The sequence below is a fragment of the Ahaetulla prasina genome, chromosome 2 (genome assembly GCF_028640845.1).
Source record: "Ahaetulla prasina isolate Xishuangbanna chromosome 2, ASM2864084v1, whole genome shotgun sequence".
In the NCBI taxonomy this organism is placed as follows: domain Eukaryota; kingdom Metazoa; phylum Chordata; class Lepidosauria; order Squamata; family Colubridae; genus Ahaetulla; species Ahaetulla prasina.
In genome coordinates, this window is record NC_080540.1 from 88,448,328 (window position 1) to 88,475,451 (window position 27,124).

Genomic DNA, 27,124 nt, shown 5'->3' on the forward strand with positions numbered 1-27,124 from the left:
TTAATCCAAAGAGCTGCTGCCACAAATCTTAACCCTTGTCAAGTGCCTTTTCTTTATACTTTTTATTCAGGTACCACACCCTGAGCTGCCATAGGTGGTTTCTGGACAGGAATTCCAAAATAGGCACCAAAATGGTAAGATTCAGGGCAATCAGAACACTAGGGGTGCCCTGGTCTTACCATGAAGTTAATATGAAGAAGCATCTCCACTCAATTTGTAGCACTCTGTGCATACGTGGGTCATAAGATCAAAGGAACTTTGTATCATGGGGATTATTATTGAGATAATAGAAATTAAAAGCTCTGTTCATGATGCATCTATGAATACATATCTGGGGATGTGAAAAGGAGTGATTTTGATACTGGAAAAAAACTTCTGAGGAATGGACAAAAATATTAACCTACACCACTAATTTGTGTAGCACAGCAATTTCTATAAACTGAATTTGTGACAATGGTGTACTTTGATTTTCTAACCAAAATAAACTCTGTATTTTGCTACTCCAAAAATAAAATAGAGATAGTTTTATATAACATAAATGTTTACAAAGGCAAATGCGGGTTGCTTGTTTGATCTAGGAACTGATTTTGATAGTAGCTGTAGCTATTCTTTCTTTGAATAAATTCTTAATCTGTTGTGATGACAATTGCAGTACTTTAAAGACTGACACATTTATTATTGCATTTATTATTGCAATTGAATTAATGGTATAGTAAATGCTACTCTTTCAATAAGAATATCTATCTATCTATCTATCTATCTATCTATCTATCTATCTATCTATCTATCTATCTATCTATCTATCTACAAATCACTCTCTCTAGATTGCAAGCTTTTCATTTTTGGGGAAGCAACAATTTCACCCCCTTCTCTCAAAAGGGCTAACATTTTGAGAAATCCTAAAAGAAAAAAAGTGATCTCATTGGAGCCCCCAGTGAGGCAATAATTGCCATAAATACAGCAACAGCTTCTTTCTTAACTCTCTATTCAACTTTACAGACTCTGTCACCGTTTGATTGCTCTGGCCTATAATTTAGCTGTTGGCTGCAGCCTCAGAATATATTTTGAGAGGAGGAGGGGGTGGGGAGGGAAGAGAAGGTGAAAGCCAGCCCACTTGTAGCTGGAGAGAAAGAAACAAATTTGGAAAATAGAAGAGGAGGAGGAGGAGAAAGAAAGCCCAGCCCAAGCACCCTCGAAACAGTTTCCTGTTGCCATCCTCCAAGATACTTAGATTCCTTCAGACCTTTGAGAGAGAGGCTGAAGTTTTCTCAGCTGCCCTGTGCTTGAGGTATGACATCAAAACTTACTTTTCCATTCTCAGATTTTATTTATTCTTCATTTTTATCTGTTATATTAAGCAAAGGAGTCCTGATTGGGCCCAAAACTAATATCTGCATTTGAAGAGTAGCCTAACAAGAATAGCACTGATGTGTAAGAATATACAATTGACGTTCTGTACTGTTGGGAATTCTGCATGCTGTGCCTAACTTCTGTTTTGCTGCTAATTGTTTTTATTAATTGAATTAGTTTAATAAAACTTCCATATTTGGCAACAATTATCAGCACTCTTTTCTACTTGCTGAATAAATACGGAAGGGAGTAAAGTTATTTTCAGGCCAATTGCTCCTCTGTATCTAAGATTTCACAATTTATTGCCTCCTAATTAATTAAGACTGTCATATGGAATACGTTCCCTGGTAATTGAAGAATAAACTTGGCAAGTAAACCTTGTTTAGGACATTTGCTTGGGCTATATTTGCTTTTGGAAAAAGGGAACGGGAAACATAATTTTCTACTTCCATCTTCATATTTATTTCTCAGTGTTCTATTGCAAAGCAGAATTTATTTCAATCTGTATAAGCCTATCTAAAAGGAGGCATGCAATTTGTTGCTTTTAAAATTCATTGCCTCAGCCTTCTTTCCCGGACATCGCAGAACTACAGTAGAGAGACGAATTAAATTGTTTCCCCTTTCTAGAAGAGTCCTTTATTTTTCCCTCCTACCTAACCCCACCAAAAAGTTTTTTTCTTCCTGCAATTCAGTGAAGTCAAATTGAGTTATTTTGAAATGTGTTATTCCCTTGCAACATAAAGAAAGAGGTTCTGTTGTTTAGGACATGCTATTCCCTTCCAGAGACAAAACATTTAAAACAACAAATGCAACGGATTTTTTAAAAAAAAGTTATTCTGGAACCATGGTAAATTGGACAAAAGAGTTGTGCAAATGCCGGTGCAGAGAGATGAAAGGGAATGCATGCAGAATAGCATGAAACCCGTTTAGACAAAGCCATTGTGTGTGCCACATAGGCAGAGGCTGGAGACGTGGGGAAAGGGGAGGGGGGAAAGAGATATCAACTTTTCACATTTTTGCCAAGCCCCACCTACAGGGAGGGGGAAAAAAATCCCTTCTCTGGTATGACTCTTCTACAATGGAATGTCGGCTCCCATGGAAACCCTTTCAGGGTCTTCTGGTTCAAGAGATACCCTGGCCTTGATGACCACAGATGTGAAAGGAAAGGATGCATTCAGTTGGGGTGTTTTGTATCAATGTTTTGACCCAAAATATTGCTGGTTTGCTCTACGGCATCCAAAAGACAAAATGCAGGACACTTCAAGTTAATTAAAAGGAATTATTCTACACTGTCTATTATTCAACTCAAAGTTTAGTTTGTGTCAAGGGTCATCCAAGACTCAGGCCTGAATCTGTGTCCCATACTTAGTATTTCACACTTAGATTGGTTTTGAAATGGCATCTTGAAAGAGCAAGGATTACACAAACACATACTGTAATAGCTGGAATGATTATCCTTTTGCAAATAAAGAAACAAAGGGCAGAAGCACCATGCCTTTAATTTAGACTTCATTGTGCAAATGGTAATTTAGTAATACTGTACAGTCATTCTCTGCAACAATAAGAAATATGCTAATAACTTTTTCAACTGTCTGTGAGATAACTGTGGGGGTTTTATAGGTAATGATAATCTAGGCTACCATCCAGTCCAAATTGTGGTCACTTTCTTAATGTTTGACAATGTTGGGACTGATAATCAAGGAGAATATTTGTAGTTCAGGGTTGAAATGGGGGTTCTTTGGTGCTCTCTGAGTTTTGTTAAATTCTCGCAGATCTTTCATTACCCAAACTAGGTAACATCATGAGTCTGTAAGAAAACAAACAAGTTCAGAGAGCACCAAGGACTTCAATAGACTTACTGAGTCTATTGAATTTGCTTTTGTAGCATCATGGAATGCATAAAACAACACAATGAAAAGTATTTGGAACACTACAGTCAAACTAAGCCCCATCTTCCATGTCTTAAGAGTACTTTTCAGCCCCTAATGGTAAATCTGTGTGGGTCATACCATTCAGTTTGTAGGAGAGAAATTTTAGACACCGCTGTGCTGCCAGATCATCCTTCTCTCCAGGAAACAGAACATCTCCCTAGAGGTTTGATGATGATGCACAGATAGCTGCTGGAACAATCTCTTTCTTCTTAGTGGGAGAAGCAATGGGAGAATAAATTCCTCCTGTCCTTTTTGCACAGAATTTAGAATTTTAGATTTTTTTTTATTGGCCAAGTGTAATTGGACGCACAAGGAATTTATCTTGGTGCATATGCTCTCAGTGTACATAAAAGAAAAGAAGGGGCCAAAAGGAATGCAAGAAACTTGGATTATAGCTTCTTTCCTGATGGCAGACAGCAGGGAAGACTTGAGTACGAGCTGGCCATCATATGGCAAAGTTAGAATTCCTGTTATAGCATTGATCAAGCAAATCCTCTTTCTTTTTTTCTTTTTCTTTTTTTTGGCTCAGTGGCCATCACATGGCCATCACATTGAACATTCACTAATGGCAACAGGTACACTCTGGTAGTTTTGACCAGAAGTGGCCAAGCTGTATTTAGGCACAGCAATTGCAGGGAGGAAGTAGGAACCAGGGGGAAAATGTATGTTAATTGAGCAGTACGTATGACAGTGGTATACAACTTTTACTGAGACCAAGACTTAAGTTGTATGTACCTTGAATTGAGCCCTGGAATCAATTCAAAAGTTTGCTCCAGTCAGCTATTTAATAATTTCTCCCTTCTGTCAATTAAAAATAACAATTGGATAAGAAGTTGCTTGAGGGCCCTGGAAGCCACATTCAAGCATTTGAGGGACAGAAGGCAGCCTGGAGGCTCAGCCTTTGTATTTCTGTCTTCTATGTACCATAGCCTATATATTGCAGAATTCTCTTCAAGTTCACCGAAGGCATTTCTGAAATCAGAAATTTCTGGTACCAGTAGATAGCTTGTATCCTTCCAGATCTTGGACCGAAGTAGTCATAGTTATATGGGAATGGAGTTTAATACCAACCTTCTTCATGCCCATCAAACATGTTCTCTCAAAAATAAGTCAATCTGAGGTCTGCATTATGGGCAGCTGTTAAGATGCCAGATCATCTGTGCTGATTCACATTTAAATTTTTGCCTGGCCTAGCGTTCCTAACAGCTTACCTTTCAAAGATGGTGATTGATTACTCTCCGGTAAGGGCCACTGGAATTTAACATAGAATGATCAATGAGCTTTCTTAGAGTTATCATGCTGAAGGTTTGCTCATATCCATGAATCAGCTTGCTATTAAAAGAGCAGTGCTAGACCAAGATTGAAAAGGCTGAGGTTCAGTTTCCATCCAATCCTGAGGGATGATTCAGCTTAAATTACCTCAAGATATAAAGAATAAATGGGGACATCAGGGAAGCACAATATATACTGCTATGAACTCCTGGAGAGAAAGAGGGATATGAATTATTTTTACAAAATGCCAACTAATATAGTGCAACATAGTGCAACCCATTTGAACATTTTACAGAAATCTTGGTCTAAATATACCAGGAAGAGATCCAAAGTACGTAAGAATAGTGTGCATGGGATAACAGCACCAACATGGAATTTTAGAAGAGAATTGCTCCAAGGGATTTACTGTATTTAATTGAAACCAGGGCAGATCACGTAGAGGGTGGGAAGTGGATAGATTTTTTTCTTTTAGTTAAACTTTGACATTTGGCTATGTTTGTTAGTGGTTTAACATGAAATTAGATTACGGTACATATCAGTTTTCCAGTTTGAATATGAATGGCAGATGAAAGCTTTTCCTTTTTATATAACTAACAACACAGCCCAGATTTATTCACAAGGGGTTGAGTTAATTCAACAAGTTTTGGGTATGTGTGGAATATTGCAGTCCAAACCTCCAGCTATAATTCTTTTATACTAACAGATGCAGCTAAAACTTGGAGTATCACTGTGAATTTTCAAAAAATGTCCATATCAATGTAGCTTCAACTTGGTTTCCTTTTAGATTTCTTTAATACTGTACAAAATAATTAGTAAAATATGCCATCTCTCACTAAAAAATAGGCCCACTTTGTCAGTATTTTTAAATAAGAATGTATCAATCCTTTGAAGAATCATGTTGGCTTCAAAAACAATTGTGCCCCTTACTACAGCCTTAAAAATTTGCCCCATTCTGTTAACATTGTCTACAGCAAGTATTATGTAAATTCAAAGGCTGAATTACTTTTCTTCCATGATTTTATGAGTGTTACTTACATAAAGCTTAACTGAGACTTCTGCAGTATGATTCTGCTGACATTTCTAGTCAATGATCATAACGAGCTATTTAAAGCTGGCGATTTCAGGCATTTCTCCTGCCTCTTTGAAACTCATAAGTTTAATAAAATAATATACAGGAGAAGTTTGAGTTAGCGATTTTGTGATTCCTACAGCATGCTTAAGAGATGAAAGAGTGCAGAACAGATTGTTCAAGATGTATACTAAAAAGCAGTTTTATTAGAAACAAATCTGCTAAAGTCTAAATTGGTTCATTTCAATTTTATGTATTTTAAACCTAAAATCATATTCATATCTGGTCTAATTATACAGTTGATGGCATTTGAAATTCATTCCATCAGTTACTTATCCTGGAAATCAGGCAAAGTCCTCGGCAATTCTTGTTTTATGTTTATGTATAATGTGTCTATGATCTCTTCAACAAACTAGAGTTAAACGAAATTCAGTATGTGAATTCAGAGACCACATTTGATCCCTAAGTATAACATGATGCCTTAGTTAACTTTGTGTGGACTATTTGCAATGTGTTTTAAATGAAGCTATCCTTGAAGGTCACTCAGAAGTTGCATCTGGTATAGAATAAGGTGACATGCTTCAGATTGCCCATATAACAATGCTGTGCAAGCTGCACTCATCACCAGATACTTCCAGATGCTAATCAAGGTGCTGGTTGTTACCTATAAAGCACTTTTTTGAATAGGGCCTAATTATCTGAGGAATTATCTCTCAACCGTGGTTTATTAGATCTGACAAATTTAGCACGCTCCAAGCCCTGTCTTAAAAACAATGCAAGCTGATGGGAACCAAGCTTGTTGGTATACCTGTTGTCTACAGACACCTGTTGTCTACCTGTACCTGTTGTCTACAGACACTCTGAAATAGCGTCCCTCAAATGGTTTTAATGATCCCTAACCTGTTCTCTTTTAAACCGGCCTTGAAGACTTGGTTTCCCCTCCCTCCCCACCCCCAGGTTTGTGTTAGATGGGAAACGTGTCCTCTGAACGCGATGGTGCTATTGTGTTAGCTTATATTGGTTCCCTGTTTCTTCCCATTTTTCACTTGCATTTTGTTTTTGCGAGATAGCCTTCTAAATTTGATTTATAATTGTATCAATAAATAATCACAACTAGTGAACACTGATAACATTTCAAATACAGCACATATTTCATATGATGGTCAGAACAGAATCTGTCACCATAGCTGTCTAGATTCACATGGTTAACTAAGAACAAAATCAACCAAACCATATTACAGTTTTAGCATAATGGCTGAGCTCAGTCATTGTAAATTATTTCTTTTTAATCAAAGTTTATGGGGAAATTCTGATTTCCAGTTTTCCAATTAGCAAATAGTATCTATCTATTTAACAGGGACATGTGTGGTAATTAATACATGTTGAAACCATGCATGACAAAGACACAACAAGTGTATTCTCTTACCTTACTCCCTTATTTAAAAGATAGAAACATTAATACTAAACTAATCTGTGACATGGGGTAATTAAAGTCCTGTTATAATAAATAATTACTATATTCAAAAATTTTATGTAAATATTATTCTCAACATGCTCTGTATCTTCTATATTAGCATGATAATTCATCCATAATTGTCATCTACCTGTCCCCAGGTAAATAAAAGTGATGCCTAGGAGATGCTACTGGCAGTTCCTAGGTAAACATTTCTATCATTCAAACTGTGAAAAACTAAAATGAAGGCTAGGGAAATGGAGGGTAGCTTAGGGTTTTACATAGATATGGTACCACACTTATTCCTTAAGCAATCCACGGAAGACACTTGTTTTCAGTCAAGGCAAAACCAGATCCACATAGAGCTACAACATTTAGATGAACACACAATCACAGAAAAGATACATGGTTAACTTAAAGCTATTCAGACTATCTATGGCAATGCACAGTATGAAATCCAACTGTTCACACAACTTTTTCTGTATACTGAAGCTTGGCTTTGAAGTTGCCATTCCAACTTTAAAACTAGGAATTAATCCAAAAAGAGGAGGGGAAAAATATGTTAATGGGGGAAGCAAATGTCCGAGAGAAGAAATGGAGAAAAATAACAGCAAGTGAGGTGGTAGAGAAGTGATTTTTAGTCATTGAAAGCTGGAAAATGAAAATTACTCTTCCCTGCAGAAAAAGAGAGGAGGCAAGCTACTTAGTACAGAAGAAACAAATAATACTGAGCTTAGTGGGAAGGGAGAAGAGATGGCCTCTGTTAAATGGAGCATAGTTATTACAGAAAGAGATGGACAAGAGATGCAGCTAACGAAAGACAGTTTTTCTTGCATCAAATTTATCTAGGTTGCCTTGAGCAGCCGCAGAAAGAAAACAGCTTTCTAAGGTGACATCACTATGAAATAATGCACTCCTCTTACAATGGGCAAAATCAACAGTTGAAATTTGTAGCACACTCCTTATTGTTTTTAGCCTAGTAATTTGAGGAGCATCAATTGTCCATTTTAATTTCCCACAGTGGTCCTGATATAATGCTTCTCTGAGAAAGCATCTGTGGAAAATTGAACTGTGGAAAATCATATTGGGTAGCTCAGTGGTGGGTTGCTACATGTTTGCCCCGGGTCGGGCGAACCGGTGGCAGTGGTGAGAGGCTCCATCTATCTGCCTGGATGTCTCTACACATGCACAGAAGCATCACCCACGTGCATGAGCACACCCGCGCCTGCCAGCAAATCGGTAGTGACCAAAATTGAAACCCACTACTGGGGTAGCTGGATTATATGTCATCTTCATCCCCCCCCCGAGAGCAACCCAGAATTTTGCTTTGACCCCTCTCCCCATTTGCAACCCTATTAATACAAAGGCAATTTAGCACTGAAGGGCAGCATTCATCGATACCTGCGTGAGGACTGCGTGAAACAAGCCCTCATAGTAGGAGAAGCACACTATTGTATTCCACAGGATTATGGCAAAGCACCAGCTAGACCTCTCCGCCAAAATATCTGTGCAGTTTTTCTCAAAAATAAGTTAGTTGATGAGGCTTTTCTTTATATTTTGTTTTTCAAATAAACGTGTTTCCTGTCTCCAGTGACAGATGTTTACGCAGGACCTATTTGCTCAAACAGTCTTTCTACCTCCAATCACAACAGTGGAAGGACTGAGCATTGACTGGTGTGTTGTCTGACGGTCTCCAAACTCCAAGCGCAAAGCCAGGCTTTGAAACCTGGTATTCTCTGGCACTGGAGGACACGGCAGAAATCTTAACCCAACATTGACAGCTGTGTCTTGAAGGATGCTGTTTTCTGAACATCCATCCCCTTGGCACCCCATTCATAGAGTTCTCCTGCCTTGGTTGTAAATAGAGCTAGGAAGCAAGGCAAATATGCCAAGCTTCCTGAAGCATAAGAAAAGCCCTTATAAATCTGGGATGAGGGAAACAGCCAGATTCAGCTGTACTTTTCCACCCAAAATTGCCCTTGGAAGGGAAGAGCTAGTGACCTCAGCTTCAGGTCTTGGCAGTGATGGAAGATGCTTTCAGTGGTCTCCAGAGCAAATAAAGGAGAGAGAGAGGAAGGGACGCCATGTACTGAACGGGAGTAAAATAGGTAGGAGTAAGAAGAGGAATGAATGTATTAAAGCAGAGCCAAGGAAAAGGGAAATAGACACTTTGCTTTAGCTACTTGCTGCCCCTGCCTATAAAAAAAATCTGGATCTATGTGTTAGCCACACTGCCGGTTATAGAGACAACCACATTACATGATTTCCATTTGGACCTATTTATACTCCACGCCTTCTGTGCTGTAAATGTAGGCTGTAAATGCTGTAAATGTAGGCATAAAATTCTGAAACAAATCAATATTGAGACAGGTTGTGGCACCAACATGTATTAGTAATACTCTTTTATAGGTAGTAGAAACAAAGATAACACTTTAAGCAAATTGCAAAGGTATTTAAAAGTATTGCAACATATTGTCTGGCAGAGAATGCCCGGTGCTGACTTGTAAAAGTGTCTTGTATGATTATGATGATAACAACAACAACAACAATAATAATATAAACAAATAGACATTGACAAATTTGCCTGTGACGATATCTGTAACACCGTCAAACATCCAGATTTGTCTATCCCAGGTCCTTGGTAAGGACTCGATAGGTAGACAAAAATGCTACCCCAGTCTGAACATCTGGCTGACTGTGCAATGATTAATAACAAGAACAATAACCATCAAAGCAGTTTCACCATACAAGATTCATCCACAGATTCACAGTGGGCCCATTTAGACTCTTGCTTATATGGTAGACAAAACAGATGTTCCTCCTTTCCAGCTTATCTCAGTTTACACTGCAACAGATGTACGTTTAAAAAAATAATTTTGTTAATTGGATTCGGAACAAATACCACCATGTGGAGGGATTGAATCTCTGTGCCAGCAATTTCCTAGACTTTAGGGCCTAGAGAATGATCAAGGTTCAAGGCACGAAGCCCTGGTATTAGTGGCCTGTAGATGAAACCAGCACAACAGTGCAATGCCAACTGTAGTTAAGCAAAGAATTTAATCTCTCAAGATTTTGTTTGAATGCTTCTTTTTGGCAAAAACCTGGATGAATAAGAATGGGCAAGCTTGAATATTACTATTGCAAAAGAATAATAATGCAGGTTTCTACCAATAGCATGCACAGATTTTACATAATGCCAAGAATAGGAAGCCACATACTTCAGTTCTTCATATTTCTGCATTTGTTTGATCTGAAATGTAACTTTTTATTGAGAATGTTGACTTCTGGAAGAAGCATACTTCTGGCTGGGGAATTCTGGGAGTTGAGGATGCTCAGGTCTTAAAGTTGCTAAGGTTGGATATCCCTGAGGTAGAATGCAGCCACATCCTTCCTGTTTATTTTCCATTGCCTGCCTAAGACATTCAAGGTAGTCTTCATAGGTCAGTAAACAAGAAGTGTTACTGAGTATGCAAAAGCAGTTTTATTCCAGTGCATTTTTTTTTCCTGAGAGCACTGTTGCTTCAGATTTCTGTTGGAATTAGTAATTGTCTGCTACCTTTCCTCAGATGGTTGAGATTCAGTTAGGAACAGAAAGTTCTGGAAAATCTATAGTTGGATAATAGTGGAGCATTTTTCAGTCCTTTTTTTTTTAATGTGGGCTTTTTAAAAGTCTGCACCAAACCAGAGATTGGCAATTTGGTGCACAGGAATTATGATACGAATAAAGCCTCAATGGCATTGGTGGGACCCCAGAACTAAATAAAATGTGACATAATTCTTAAAAAAGAGATTCCTGCCTCATGCAATTGCTGGATATCCCAAGATATCAATGCCTGACATAAAAATGGTGTGAAAGTTGACAATTTCCTGGGATTTTTATTTTTCTGACCACTTAAAGTACCACTGAAAAACCCTTTATGGATCACCATTTCAGATCCCAGATTGGGACAATATGCTGGATTGGCTAGTTAGTGATTCAGTTTGTCTTGTAAACCACCTTAGATGATGACTATAATGGGAAATCATGGACAATAATGGGAAGGAAGATGACCTGACATTGTGTATATGTTAATGTTATCTATTTTCCAGCATTTGTCCAGTGATACAACGGATATACCATTGTCTGTTTGTTGCATACTGTATATTGCCTTGAGTTATATGGAAGAAGTGGGTACAAATATTAAAAATGAAAGAGTCTGATTCAAAATATTGATAACTGTGAAATTTAAGGGAAGCAATACATTCCCGCCAACTTGGCAAAATAAACTATGGTTCTCTTTTCTCCGTAAACTCAGGTTTGAAAGGAAGATGCGGGCCTGGATTTTCTTCTTCCTCTGCCTGGCAGGCAAGGCGCTGGCAGCTCCAGTGAGTATTATTAGCTCTAAAAACCCATTTTCTGAATGTTATAGATGCTGAAGTGTCAAAACACTCTACATTTACCATACGGTTGAAAGTAAGCACTCCAACCAACCTCTCTGCTCTGAACACTCAGAAATAGTTCAGCACTGAAGGTCACTCTCAACTTTCCTACCCAATTATAAAAGCTTCCAACTTCTGCTGATTAATTTTTATCCAGTTGTATCTCATCCACTCTGTAGTCTAGTCCAGCCAGGACCAATCAAGGAGTTTTGTCAACGAATGTCAAAATATATAAGCTTTTAGCAGGGTAGTCATAGCAATTAAATCAATATATTCTTTTTTTAGTAAATATGTCAGATTAAGAGCCACCAATATATATATAAGAACACAGCCATCACACTGCTCATTTCCAAAGTAAAAAAGGAAATTAATAAGTGAAAGACATTGAAGGCACGATGCAAGAAGAAGAATTATAGGTTGAATCAAGATTGACTCAGCCTTCTATCCTTCCGAGATGGGTAAAATGAGAACCCAAATTGTTCGGGGTAATATGCTGACTCTGTAAACCACTTAGAGAGGGCTGTAAAAGCACTATGAAGCGGTATATAAGTGCTATTGCTATAGCTAAATCTAATTTTTTTTAAAAAAAATAATTTTTATTTCCATTTTTCAACATCATATTTATGTACAAACTATTATCCATCATTAATCATTAATTTTTATTTATTACTGATTCAGGCCTGTCCAATTGCCACTTCCTTTCTTCACAACCTCCCTCTCTACCCTCTACTACTTTCACATCCTTTGTCTCCTTCACTTTACTGCTTCCTCTCCTCCTTCTCCACTCCTCCCTTCTTCCACCCTATCTAACCTTCTTATTCCCCTCCTCCTTCTCTACTCTTTCCTACCTACTTTCTTCCCTCCTTCTACTCCTCTCTCTTTCTTTCTGAAATGGCAGTCGGGCAGCCCCAGTATCATTTTAAATTTTAATTTCATATCTTCAAACATTACTGTACATTAATAATCAATCCATGTATCATTTTTCCCCCCTTCCCCCCCCTCCTCCCCCTTCCCCCTCACCCCCCAGACTTCCCAGAGCAAATACCGGGTATTATGACCAACAATCACAAGCTAAAGTATACAAAATATACATAATCTCCCACCTTTAAAAATTTAAAACTTTAGCTAAATCTAATTTAGACTATTACTATTCACTATACAACTTATTTTTCTGTCCTTGGAAGCCCTTCTTGCTTCCACCAAGTCCATATGCCAATTAATTGCTACATTTTCTTCAAATGTCTTACCTTTCTGTTTTTCATGATTTCATAAGCTTTCAACATCATCCAATCATGACTTTCCTAGTCTAAACTTTCCTCTGATGTCATTCACTCTATGATTTTCATTTGAATCCTTCATTCTTTCATCCATTCTAGTCACTCATTCCATCCACATTAATTCATCATCTATTCATTTTTTACACTCTCTCTTCTTTTACATATTTCATCTTCATTCAATTTATTTTTATGTATCTTGGAACATACCCAATATTATATAACAGAGTAGGCACAGCAAACTTAACCATAAGCAAACTACTTCAAAGTCATATTTTAATATTTCTCAAGTTATACTTGCAGCCTTATCATTTAATGAAACAGTAAAATAACCTGAGCGGTGGCTCAGTGGCTAAGACGCTGAGCTTGTCGATTGAAAGGTCGGCAGTTCAGTGGTTCGAATCCCTAGTGCTGAGTGAGCTCCCGTTACTTGCCCCTGCTTCTGCCAACCTAGCAGTTCGAAAGCACGTAAAAAATGCAAATAGAAAAATAGGGACCACCTTTGGTGGGAAGGTAACAGCATTCCGTGCACCTTTGGCGTTTAGTCATGCCGGCCACATGACCATAGAGACATCTTTAGACAGTGCTGCCTCTTTGGCTTTGAAACGGAGATGAGCACACCCCCTAGAGTCAGGAACAACTAGCACATATGTGCGAGGGGAACCTTTACCTTTTAAAATAACCTATAAACTCCAATATTATAAAGACAACAAAGATAAGAAACTGAAAAATAAATATGTGCATTTATAATCAAGAGAATATGAAGGATATTTTGTATTGTTTATAAGGAGTGCACTATGGCCAAGGAGAGTTGAGTGTCTTCAATTCAGGCTTTGCCTCTCAGAGAGAAATTAGATAAAGAAATTCCATCTTTCAAAATAAGAGGTCAGATGTTCCAAGAAGTTCTTGAGAAGCTCTTTGTTTTCACTGTGGCACAGGGAAAGCAAATAAATATGCTTATAGTGTCTGCTTGGTGAGGGTTGAGAGCAATAGGGAGGCATATGCAAGCAAAAGGGATGGATATCCCACCAGTAGGAGTTGAGTTCTAGTACCAACTTGAGAACTCTAAGTAGAAGTCTTTATTTGCCTATTTTTTCTCTCTCTTACAGCAGGATGCGCTGCCGGAGGAGATGGAGGTTATAGAGGATCCTGCAACACAGGTACAGAGTAACACAGTGCTGGCCCCTTCTCTTGCTTCTTTGATGCTGTTCTTACATGCGAACATCCCCAGGAGTGGGATGGAGAGTTAAATAGTTCTAAATTCTCAGGATAGAGGATAACAGCAGATATGTTCATCTCCTGTTTCTAGTTTTCCTAAATGCACCTCATTTACTTTATTCCATTCATTTCTACCTGCACATCACACATACAAACACAATAAACTCTTGTAGGGTGATGTGCTCCTATTCAGAGTTCCACTAAGACATCAATTCCTTTTTCAGTTTACTCATTTTTTTTCTTTCCTGCCCTCAGTTGATTATATCTACCAGTCAATCAGAATGTCATAGCCATAACCACTAAACTGCTCAGCCTTGACTCAGCTGTTGTGTGGTTATGTTCCCCCCCCAATTCATTTTTTTCCCTTAAAAATTATTTTTACTTTCCAGTTTATTAACACATCCCTCTTACATGGTTGGCACTGTTTGGTTCGCATGAATATAAATGCTTAGAATTTTACAATATACAATAAATGTCAATAGTAAAGAAATACACATCAGGAATAGAGTAAACAAATTATTGTTTGTCTACAGCAACCACTTTTAAAAAATTAATTAATAAAACTTAGATGACCACCTATCTTATATGCCATAATCTTAGGTGGCTCTCAACAAAACTAATGAAGCAGCAATAAAAATAACCATGTCACTTGTAAACGGAGGCATCAGGAATTGTTTTTTGGAAAATACCAACAGCTATGACATAAAATAATACCTTGCTTCTTAAACTTTGGGTGCTTTTTGTAAATGTGAGGGTACGTGTAGGTACTTAAAATATACTATGGAGAAGGCAGCATTCTTCACCTTGGCACCTTCAAAGTGTGTTGTTGCACTTCAATTCCTAGGGAACTCTGTAGCCCAAAGCTTTAGGAAGGCTCCAAGTTGCAAAAGATCAATTTGGGGTATTTTTTGTTTTCTTTCATTTTTATTTGGTAATTTGCTGTTTCTACATTACTCTATTGTTGTGAGCTGCCCAGAGTCATTCAGAGGCAGGTAGCATCCATACTGAATAAATAAAGATGGCTTCCCAGTCTTGAGTACAGTATCCATGCTGCAGAAATCAGTCATCCGTCAGACCCAGAACAGTAATTGATCTCATTCCATCTATTCATTTAGGAACCAATTGGAATCAACCCAGTCCAGGTGGAGATTGGCGAGTTTGAGGAGACCACTGTGGATGTCGAGGAGATTGTGGCTGAAAGTACGTGGCTGCATAGCTACTGTAGATCCCTAAGATGTACTTATATAAAGTATTTTGTGTATATACAAGATCTATGTGTCTGTAACAGGTACATACATTTTATACATGTAAGATACCAAGAGAATAGAAATCGGCATCTGTCACCATGACATGTGCAATAAGGTCATTCATAGGGGGCAAAACTTCAAACCAGTACAACAAGAAAAAAAAATTTAAGAAATTTTCCATTTACAAAAAAGAAGCCATATTTGGAATGGAAAGGAATACACTTTCAGGTGTTCCTTTGCATACAGATTGTACAGTGGTGTTATATTACTATGTATTAGTCTGATTGGGAATGAAAATCAAATGGGAATCGTTTGTCAAAGAAAGCATTTGTCTCTCTCACACAGAGACAGAAGGTTTGACACCTGTTTTCTCCTCATATATGGGAAGGCTGATGGAGAAAATCTGTGTGTTCACTGGGAATCAAGAATGATGATGGCACACAGTCTTATCATCAGTCGATCAGTTAGAAGCATTTATGTTGTAATCCCATACACACATTCCTCTTTGGAACAGTAGAGTATCCCAAAGGTGCCTTTTTCAAGAGGCATCTGGACTTCTTGTTTTTTCTTTGAAGACGTTTCACTTCTCATCTAAGAAGCTTCTTCAGCTCTGACGAAGCTTCTTGGATGAGAAGCGAAACATCTTCAAAGAAAAACCAGGAAGTCCAGCTGCCTCTTGAAAAAGGCACCTTTGGGACAATCATGACCTAGATGGCTGAGAATCTCCATAGACGAACAGTAGAGAACTGAAGTCCATACATTTTCTTTCATTCATTTCATTGCATGATTCTTGGTGACCGCACAGTTCAGATTTTCTCCATGACAATCTGTCCCTAACCTGGTTTTTCAGATTTTCCAACAGTACACTACTGTAATCTACGTTTCTCCCACTTTTTCTAGTATTAGAGCCTTCTCCTCTAGAGAGCTAGGTCCTCGCATAACGTGATCAAAGTAATTTGAGCATGGAGTACATAAGAAATGCATAAATTTTCATACGGGGCTAAAAAGAATCAAGCAAGTTATTGTATCAGATGAATATAGAATTTTTATTGGCCAAGTGTGATTGGACACACAAGGAATTTGTCTTTGGTGCACATGCTCTCAGTGTATCCACTCAGATCTGGAGTGTAAAGAGAATCAGGTGATGTTTAGGGAGAGTTCCCCTCCCCTTATACCGTGAATGGCATTTTAGGTCCCAAACTGGGCAATCAATATGTCTCTTTACACTTCCTCTGAGCAAAATAACTCCACAAAATTATTTAATTGCAAGGAGAATTGCAAGGAGTAAACCATGCGAGGGGCTTCCATTTCCCTCTCCTTTCTAATGCCATCAAAGGGGAAACAATGAAGTTTTCTCTTCCTGATGGTAATTCACTATAGATTGCGGATCATCTCCTCCCATTTGCAACAGGAAAACAGCAATCCAGCCTGTCTTAGCATACTTATTAAGTGATAAACTACCAGATCTCTTCTTTTTCCACCAGTTCATTTTCTGCTAGGACACCCCTGTGCTAGGGAGTGGATGATACTAGCTATGGGAATGAGTGGGAAGGGGACTCACGGTGAACCATCACAGCAATGCAGGATACCCATTTATGTTTTAAAGAATTTTGAGGGGAAGAAATTGTCTTGAGGATGGATATTTTTATCTGAAACCAATCTACACTTTATTTAAATAGTTCAATTCATCTTTTGTTGAATGTTATTAATTGATTAAATGAGAAACACTTGAAATACATTCAACCAGAAGTTCACAATTGCATTGAGCCAGAAATTACACAAAGTTTGTAGAACGACAACTACTTTTTGTGACTTTCTGCAAGCAAAGGGAAGAGCAAAGCTAGGAATGAATTTGTTCTTGTGCATGTCTGATCAGTTTTTTTAAAGTGCAACCCCTTCAAATTATTGGGATCTCCTGGAGAATCCTAGTTTGAGAATCCTACATTAGGTACTTTTTTGAAAAAACACAGAGACAATAAAATTTCCACTCTCACAGAAGAATTTGCACCATTCATGATGACCAAATATTGATTTTGATTGGTCCTGGTAGTTTCCATGTTGCTCCAGTCAATGATAAATGCAAACAACTTAACTGGACATTATAAATTTACTGCATAAACATTCTTAGGAGGTTCTCCTGCATCTGATGTGCCAGCTAAAGCCTGAGTGGGATGGCTATGATTTTGTCATGACTAGTCCTTCAGGTTTTGTTTAGCAGCAATGGCCACTTTTGGGTTCTAAAATGGCTTCTTGGATCTTCCTTAGACCCCTGCCAAAACCATCACTGCAAACACGGCAAAGTCTGTGAAGTAGATGAAAGCAACACTCCAATGTGTGTATGCCAAGATCCTTCCAGCTGCCCAACCAGCACTGCAGTGTTTGAGAAGGTAAGCAAAGACTTTAGACACAACACAAGGTGAATAAATATATACCGGTATAAGATAAAATAAAGATACTCAGCTATAGTGAAGCTGAATTGTAACTACATATTCAAGATTGTAATGAATTGCATGCCAGGTTCCCCAGTGAAAGCTGATGTAGTTACTGTATGAGTTACTACCAGTTCTGCAGTTATTTAAAAAAAAACATGGGGAGGATTGTCCTTTAACTTTGGAGGGAACGGGATCAGGATAGGATGATTTATCTGGGCTCGTGTAGGGTAAGATTATGAATGAAAGCCAAGATTGGTTGGCAATACATAATTCTGTTCATTTCTGAACATCTGCAATTGTTAATCATCACTCCATCTTTGTAGATTGCAGAAGGCAGATGAGAATGGGAGGCAGGGCTTACCAGTGGTTCTCCCCTTTTGGATAAATAACTGAAAGCAACATTGGGGGACTTCAACTCTACCATTTGGGATTTGTTTTGTGGCCTACCACAAATGTCTATCTTGAACCTTTTAATATTTATACAGCATGCAGCTGTTTGGAAACTTCATTCATCATTTGGAAATGCAGTGACATCAGTGAACTTTCCATTTTCTTTGAATTCAGAAAAGTGAGCTTAGTCCTTGAAAAAGTCCCAGTTGCATTTTGAGTCATGAAATTTGACAGATGGAAGTGTAATCTGAGTAGACTTGTTGATTTGTTGTCATAGAATAGGAGAAAGACCCTGGTCCATTTGGACACTTTTTCTAACACAACAACCTTTTTCACAAAGGTATGTGGTACTGACAACAAGACCTATGACACCTCCTGCCACTTCTTTGCCACCAAATGTACTTTGGAAGGCACCAAGAAAGGACACAAACTTCACCTGGATTACATTGGACCTTGTAAAAGTGAGTCATCCTCCTTAAGAGTGGAACAGTCCAGTTAGAAAATAACTCCTTAGTAATGACCATGTTTTTAGAATCTAGGGACTTTGAAATTCATGCAGTCTGAGGAATTGCAGTACATATTGACATGTACTGCAGAGTGACTTTGATCATGGGTATCCTGCAATTTTTTTTGTGCCAGTTGGTAAATGATAAATCATCCAGTGTTGAAGTCTTAACTTTAATCTATTCTTTGATTGCCCCAAAGGTGCTTTTTCAAGAGGCAACTGGACTTTCTGGTTTTTCTTTGAAGTCATTTTGCTTCTCATCCAAGAAGCTTCTTCAGCTCTGACTGGATGGTGGGGAATGGAAGTCTATCTCCAGTCTACAACACAGTCCTTTCAACAGTTCCAAGAAGGCTCCACACCCATTTGCATTACTCAGGTGATCCTGATGAAACAGATAAACCTCCAGGTGTCCTTAAGGACTCACTAAAAGAATGCAAATGACTAATTGTCTGCAAGGAGTATAAATCCTTCCATTGCCCACCATTCACTCAGAGCTGAAGAAGCTTCTTGGATGAGAAGTGAAATGTCTTCAAAAAAAAAAAACAAACCCAAGAAAGTCCAGTTGCCTCTCAAAAAAGCACTTTTGGGACAACCATGACCTGGATGACTAAGAATCTCCATAGACTATTCTTTGATTATGACAATTTGTTTCCTCAGCTCCTTTATTCAGCAATGATTCCTAAAGGTTAAGCCTTATTCTCCTCCGGTCATTCATTCATTTTTATAAAGGTCATTTTGCATATTGCCAGAAAAACTCCTCTTTCCCTCTTTGTTCAAATAGCAGAACACAGACAATGATAACACATCAGTACTTACTCATTCCCTTTCAAACTGCTGAGTGTATTCCCCCCCCCCAGTTTCTAATATTCCATGAATTAATACTTGTCTTTAAAAGTAAAGCATGTAAGCTTTTAACATTCCCACAAATAACACATAATTTTACACATATGCAGTGGTGAAATCCAATTTTTTTTACTATCAGTTCTGTGGGTATGGCTTGGTGGACATGGCAGGGGAAGGATACTGCAAAATCTCCATTCCCACCCTACTCCTGGGGGAAGGATATTGCAAAATCTCCATTCCCACCCCACTCTGGGGCCAGCCAGAGGTAGTATTTGCCGGTTCTCCGAACTACTCAAAATTTCCGCTACCAGTTCTACAGAACCTGTCAGAACCTTATTATAAAAAGATTTATTATAAAAATCTAATAAATAAATAAATAAACCTGCTGGATTTCACCCCTGCACATATGCATTTAGCTGCAATTGTTTGATGCTTTGTGAACCATTTTTTCTGATAGACGATGGCTAGAAGAGAAATTCCTTTTAAAACACACACACACACACAGAAAGAGAGGGAGAGGTGGAGAGAGAGAGAGAGAGAGAGAGAGAGAGAGAGAAGCCTCAAAGGTCATCACCAATGCAGAGGGAATCCTGTAAAAGCAGCACTCAAGCAACTTTGGTAACCTAGCCAACTCTGTATTACATGCCAATAAAATCACATTTGAGGGTTTTCTCCCTAAGTGGGATAAAAGGAACATTAACTAGCATCTGGGTGGCCATGGCAGGCAGGGTCTCCAAAGTAAAATTAACCTTAGAGGAGGATGGTTTCATTGGAATATGGATTTCCGCCTCCTCTGAAGCAAACAGTTTTTCTTGGGAAGGAAAGAAATGATGATGGCTTTGGAAATCTGTATCCCATCAAATATGGGTTTTGGATTTTTGCATCCCATCCAGAAATCTCTCAGATATAAGAGGACTTTAATACTACATTTCTGATTTGGAGTGTTAGATTCCACCTCCTACTTGCTACTATTCCTTAACTTTTAGTTAAAGGGGCAGGGGGAATCATAAAACCGTTTTTTAAAGCAAAAACTGGGTCGATCAATATCATTGTAGATGACTAAATTCAATTCTAAAATACCTTTCAAAAGTTCAGGCTGGCTCAGAATACTGAAAATAATGTCTGGAGCAAATTGAGAAGATAATTTTATCTCCAATGCAGAAGTTATGTAACATCATTAACAGACATGGCTAAAACTATTGACCAGAGTGGCCATTAAATGGTGCAACTGTGTTGGGGAAGGGAAACAGTGAATGAATAGGAAGGGTGATAGAGGGTAGAAGAAATGTTCCAACAGGAGGGAAAAGCATTTGTGCTGCACATCACAACGCCAATATGATTAACTGTGGAGGAAAGGGATATAATTGGAGACACAAAGCAGCAGCATCTCTGTCCTATCACGGAAATTGCAGCTGGTCTCTAATAGCCTTTCTGCCATTTATTAATTGAGATCAATGTGTCCACTGTTGGATATAACTCTGGTTATTTTTTAATAAATTATGCCTGGACTGATGGGGCTGTGGTTGCATTTCAGTCATTCCTGCCTGTCTTGATACTGAACTGACTGAATTCCCTCTGCGTATGCGCGACTGGCTGAAGAATGTGCTGGTTACCTTGTATGAGCGGGATGAGGATAACAACCTGCTGAATGAGAAGCAGAAACTCAAGGTGAGCAAGAGACACACCTAAGCAGAGCCCCTTAGTTTATGATGCCTTTCTTACAAAGGGACCAGTTAATATCCCCCATTGCATTTTCCTGACTAGGTGAAGAAGATCCATGAGAATGAGAAGCGCCTGGAAGCCGGAGATCATCCAGTAGAACTCCTTGCCCGTGACTTTGAGAAAAACTACAACATGTACATCTTCCCTGTGCACTGGCAATTTGGACAGCTAGACCTACATCCTGCTGATGGGTATATACTGCTATTCCTAGCTTATGAGAAACTTGGCATAGACAAGTCCCATTACCTCGTAGACAAAATTAGACCTTGGTTACTAGTGGTTATCCTTTAGCAAGGTGGGGCTAAAACATTCACCTGGGATACAGAAATCAAGACTACAATTTAGTTTAGAGAAAACAGGTGAAATCAAATAAGTTAACGGGTAAAATTAAATAATCGGTGAGTTGCAGCGCTATTAAAAAAAAGTCAGACACTGATCTCAAATAGTAACAAGTTGTTCATTATAATTAGGTTTATGGTTAGGTTTATTTAATTTCTATACCGCCCTTCTCCCAAAGGACTCAGGGTGGTTTACAGCCAGGATAAAACAACAAAATACAAAAATTAAGAACAAATTTAAAAACAAATATTCGAATTTGGCTGTAAACTGTAAAATCCAATAAGAACCCCATTTAAAACCCATTAGGCCAGTCCTGCACGATAGAATAAAACATTTTCAGCTCGCGTAGAAAGGTCCAGAGATCGGGAAGTTGACAGATCCCTGGTGGTAGCTCGTTCCAGAGGGTTGGAGCCCCCACAAAGAAGGCCCTCCCCCTGGGGGTCGCCAGCCGACATTGTCTAGCCGAAGGCACCCTGAGGAGACTCCTATGGGAGCGCACTGGTCAATGGGAGGCTATCGGTGGCAGTAGGCAGTCCCGTAAATAACCCAGTCCTATGCCATGGAGGTGGTAACCAACACCTTGAATTGCACTCGGAAGACCACTGGAAGCCAGTGCAGCCTACGCAGGAGAGGTGTTATATGGGAGCCACGTGTCGCTCCCTCTATCACCCGCACGGCCGCATTCTGCACCAGTTGGAGCCTCCGGGTGCTCTTCAAGGGGAACCCCATGTAGAGAGCGTTGCAGTAGTCCAGGCGGGAAGTGACGAGGGCATGGGTGACTGTGCACAGGGAATCCCGGTCTAAGTAGGGACGCAACTGGCGTATCAGGCGAACCTGATAAAAAGCTCTTCTGGCGACGGCCGTCGTATGCTCTTCAAACGACAGCCGTACATCCAGAAGGACTGTGGACCCTCTCTGTGGGGGTCAATGACTCGCCACCCACAATCAGCGATGGAATCAGCTGATTATATTGGGATGCCGGCATCCACAGCCACTCGGTCTTGGACGGGTTGAGTTGGAGCCTGTTTTTCCCCATCCAGACCCACACGGCCTCCAGGCACCGGGACATCACTTCAACGGCTTTGGGTCACTAAATGGTTTTTTTTCCCCAAATCCTAAGATGTATTTCATTTTTTTAAATTGTTTAAAGATCTTATCACAATATATAGAGAGAATAAAACTAGCACTCTGATGCCAGACTATGAAGGATCCAATTCAGATTGCATTAACCCTTTAAATATTTAAGCTGAGACAAGACGTAAAATACTTACCATATAAGAAGCTCCTGTAAAGATGTTTGATGGAAAAAGAGATCATAGAAGATTCTTTGTCCCATAGAATAGGAAACTGCACATTATACTCTGGAAGGCTTAATGATGTATGATGTAAGTGAAATCTATAAAAGGAGAAAGGTGCAAGATAATAGGGGACATAGACAGGGTTTTTTTCTTCTTTTTAGTCTGTTACTTTGAGGTAGAATCTGGGCGATTGGATGGAGCTGAACATTTACTGGCCAGATGCCCTTCGTGACACCTATGTGGAGTTTGCAGCAGATATTTTTTTTTGTGCCCTAAGACAGAAACACCTGTTTAGGATTGAACTCTTAACAAGAGTGGGAGGTGAGAGTCTTCACCACTAGGACATGTTGACAGTTCTTATTTATTTGTTGAATTTATATTCCGCCTTTTGTACAAGAGTTCAAGGCACATTGCCTTGAACTCTTGTACAAAAGGCAGAATATCTATCTGTCTGTCTGTCTGTCTGTCTCTGGCTCAAAGTCACCCAGTTTGCTTTTGTAGTCAGAAATGGCTTCCTTAGTAACTTAACACTTTAAGCACCATGCCACACTGACTCTCCTTTCCTGTATTTGAGTCCACTTTTTTTAATGCCACTCATTATTCAGGGTTGTTCAAGCTTTCCCCACAACAATGAATTATTTTCAGTTTCACTGTGGTCCTTTTTGCAGTGTGGCTGCAAAATTGCCCATTTTGAATGAGAAATATAAAAGGAAAGTGATCAGTTAAGCACCCAGTAAGCCTAATGCACATAGAAAACTTTAAAATCTCTTATATGGAAGAGAAGTTGGGAAATATGAGTTGAAAATCTTAGCCTTTGTTCCCTTTGATGGGTAACTTTTAACAGGAATTTCAGGTATAGAACCCTGATCCTGCCTCTCCCTCTTAATTTGTGATTCTTCCTTTCTTCTATTTCCTAAGCCTTCCTGTCAGATAAAAACAACCAGACCCACACTTGTAGAGTTCAAACAAGCTACTTTATTATTCTATTCCTATTCTCCCCAGACTGGTAAGTTTGGCCTGGGAAAAAGTAGATAAAGCTCAAAGTCATTGAGGGGTGGGGGAGTTCTCTTATATTTACGTAATAATTCTAGACCAGGGGTGTGAAACGCACATTGTCATGGAGTCGTCATGTGACATATCGAGACTTTTTCTCCCTTCTCTAAACTGGGCTAGGGCGGGGCCAGTATGTGAGGCATACGACCTGCGGATGCCTCACACGAGTTTGACACTCCTGTTCTAGACTAATCTCCCTCTTGGGATGATTGCTCTCCAACACTTTCCAAGCACAGTTGTGTATTTTCTGTCATCTGCTCACATCTCACACTCAAAATGTTTTGGAACTAGCTCCCAAATAAAAAAGATTATAAGGTAGAAGTGTAACAGTGCAATCATTCCTCTCTTTTTCACAAATGCTTTTCCAGGTTATTTGCTCCAGGTTATTTGCAGTTATTTTATGCAATGAAATTATGCTGGGGATTCATTCAACCACCATTGCATGCCTTGTCCATGAGATTTCTGGGAGTAGTGGTAATTGTGCCCACTTTGATATTCCTTTCAGATACCTGTCCCACACTGAATTGGCCCCACTCAGAGCTCCCTTGATCCCTATGGAGCACTGCACCACTCGCTTCTTTGACACATGTGATCTAGACAACGACAAATACATTGCTCTGGAAGAATGGGCCAACTGTTTTGGCATTAAGGAAAGTAAGTACCACAAATCTGTGCTGACTTAGGAGTGGTGGCTCACATTGACACTGGGTTGGAGATTAGCAAGCCAAAATTTGACACCCATATGCTGCCATGGGGCAGGGTTGAGCTCCTGTACTTTTCTCCAGCTCCTGCCAGGGACCTGAAAGGAGCCCCCCATCTGGTCACACACACCCTGGTAACAGTGATGTAACCTGCTAATGCTTTCAATCAGGACGTCCCTTGGTGCTTCTGACACAAATGCACTGCAATCTGTGATGACCACAACTGAAAAAGGGAGAGAAGAGAAGTGGCCTTAGTTCTAAATATCTCTAGAAGAATATCTGTCCAGGAAAAAAAATACTGATCTACAGTGCAATTTTGAATGTACTTGCTCAGCAGTAAATTTGTCAGCCTTATGAAATTTATTCTAGATAAGTGTATATAGAATATCAACCTAAGACACTTTATGAACTGGAATAAGTGATGATGCCCTTGATAAACACTGATTTTAGTGATCACCAATTAGCTGAATTAGCTAACTGGAATTAGCTGAAGCTCTTAAAGACCATTTTTCTTCATTTGTATCCCAGCTTTCTTTCAAGACATTCAGAATACCTTATATATAATTGGCTTATAAAGGCAGTCCTCATTTAGCAACTGACTTGTCTAGTGATTGTCCGCAGTTATGACAGTGATGAAAAACTAACTTTGCATCCAGCCCTCATATTTATGGCCTTCACAGGTCTGCAAAATGGAGGAAAGTTGAAGTAAGATCATAAACAAAGTCACAGTTTCACTTACCAACCCCGTCACTTAATGACCGAGTTGCCATTCCCAGTTCTCGTTGCTAAATGAGACTACCTGTAACCGTATCCGGGATCTTCCTTAGCCAAAACTGTTTACCTTTAATAGTAAAACTGAGTCATATATGCCTTTAGAATTTCTAAAGGCTCAACATTTTTTCACAAATCATTCATCTGCATTCTAACTAGCCAAGCATTCGTATTCCTCAGTATGGCTGTAAAAACCTCTTTCTAAAAAAGCAGTCAATTAACCACTAGGCTATAACAGTATTCTCCAAGCTAATATCCTTCAGATATTACAACTTTACAAGTCTGAACATGGTGGATGGGAATTCTGAGAGCAGTAACCATTACATCTGGTTGGTACAAGTTTGGAAAAGACTGTTCTTTAGATATCAAATCTAAAATCTAAATCCTAGGAGAAGTGATTAAATAATGTTGTTTAAGACAGCGACAGCAAGCATTTTTCTTACATGATTTCTTCCTTTCTTTCTCTTACAGAGGACATTGACAAGGATCTTGTCATCTAAATTTAGCAGCTTCTTCATTTGTTATGCACAAGTTGTGTTCTTCCATTTTAACAAGTTGAAGAGTGTTTTTCTTTATTTTATCGGGGACAAGGTGCTAATATAGGTCTAAAACATATACATTAACGGTGCTAAAAAAAGAAGACAGAAAGTTGATAGTAGCTTAATCTATACCACTAGATCACTTTGCTCACACACTCATTGTGCATTTCTGTTGACCTTTTAATTTGTTGATACCAGTACAGTGATTTAAAAAAATCTGTTCCAATTCTCTACTCTTTGGACTATTTAAATTGACTCTAGTTGATAGACTCAAGACTATTAATCCCCTAATTTCAAAGAAAGGCAAGAGAGGAAGATAAACCAAAAATGTGTGGAGAGACTGGGCTTTACAAAGTCAAGTGTTGCAAATGTTTTATGAAAGTTTAAGAAACTTGGATTTTATATGATAGTGCAGTGGGAATGGCAGGGGAGGAGATGGGACAGGACTGAAAATTCAGAAAGGAGAATTTATAAATTTGACAGTCCTTGAATGTAACAGTGATTGGGCACAAACTCTAAATAACATAAACAGAAAACAACTGAAGTGTTGGAAAGTTTCAGATCTTGTAACCCTCTCATCCTCCCACCCTTTAAAAATAAAAAGTTAAAAATGCTTCTGCTTCACAGCTACTTAGTGACTGTATTGCTTTTTGCTGTGTTTCTATGTCTTAAAAGTTAAATTTGGTGCTTATCAAAAATTGGTTGTGGCTGTTTTTACTGGGTCTTTCTCTTTTGGTGATTTATTTGTAACTGATATACATTCTGACACAACAAATCACATGCCTCTGATTATTATATCCTCTCTGTATCCCTATTCATATTTTTTCAGCCAATAATTTCAATTCTGCCCTTCGAGATAAAACTTCAAATTATGTGATATAGTATAAAAAGTGTTCAAATGTTTCTTGAGTTTGCTTACTAATTAGTGATCAGTAACAGTGATTCGGTTTACAAATTGTATCAATTCATTCTTTATATAATCATATTTATTAAATAAACCTCAATTCATTTATAAACCACAATATCTAAGTTCACAAGTCAAAAGTGAACAAATCACATTATAATTTGGTATGATGTTTTAACCCAGCCATTTGATAGATAGTCCTATTTCCATACTGGAGTGTGACACAGGAACAATAATTGACACTGATCATTTGATTCTGCTGAATAAAATTGGGTTTGCTAAGATTCAAATACTTAGGATACATCTGCAGTTTTATGTTAATTTTTATACTGCATGACACCTAGAAATCATAGTTCCATGAATATCTAGAACCTCAAATATGGGATTTTTAAAA

At 38.6% G+C, this 27,124-nt stretch overlaps 1 protein-coding gene across 2 annotated transcripts; it reads left to right on the forward strand.

Moving 5' to 3' along the window:
• Positions 1–1,145: 1,145 nt before the first annotated feature.
• Positions 1,146–26,439, forward strand: SPARC (secreted protein acidic and cysteine rich). Of its 2 annotated transcripts, none has more exons than XM_058165654.1 (10): positions 1,146–1,288; positions 11,371–11,440; positions 13,881–13,928; positions 15,102–15,186; positions 17,499–17,620; positions 18,396–18,516; positions 20,938–21,071; positions 21,168–21,316; positions 24,321–24,469; positions 25,759–26,439. In XM_058165654.1, exons 2-10 carry the CDS (start codon positions 11,384–11,386, stop codon positions 25,785–25,787), a joined length of 894 nt encoding a protein of 297 aa, XP_058021637.1. In that variant the 5' UTR covers positions 1,146–1,288; positions 11,371–11,383; the 3' UTR covers positions 25,788–26,439. The 2 variants fall into 2 exon arrangements, with proteins under 2 accessions (XP_058021637.1, XP_058021636.1); XM_058165653.1 differs by having other exon boundaries at positions 1,148–1,288; positions 13,878–13,928.
• Positions 26,440–27,124: the final 685 nt, after the last annotated feature.

What these genes read in the sequence shown, in the direction of transcription:
- SPARC (XM_058165653.1), top strand. Translation starts at nt 11,384, where the DNA reads ATGCGGGCCTGGATTTTCTTCTTCCTCTGCCTGGCAGGCAAGGCGCTG. An exon ending in TAGAGGATCCTGCAACACAG is followed by an intron (nt 13,929 to 15,101) that starts GTACAGAGTAAC and finishes CTATTCATTTAG; the next exon opens with GAACCAATTGGAATCAACCC. An exon ending in TTACATTGGACCTTGTAAAA is followed by an intron (nt 18,517 to 20,937) that starts GTGAGTCATCCT and finishes GTTGCATTTCAG; the next exon opens with TCATTCCTGCCTGTCTTGAT.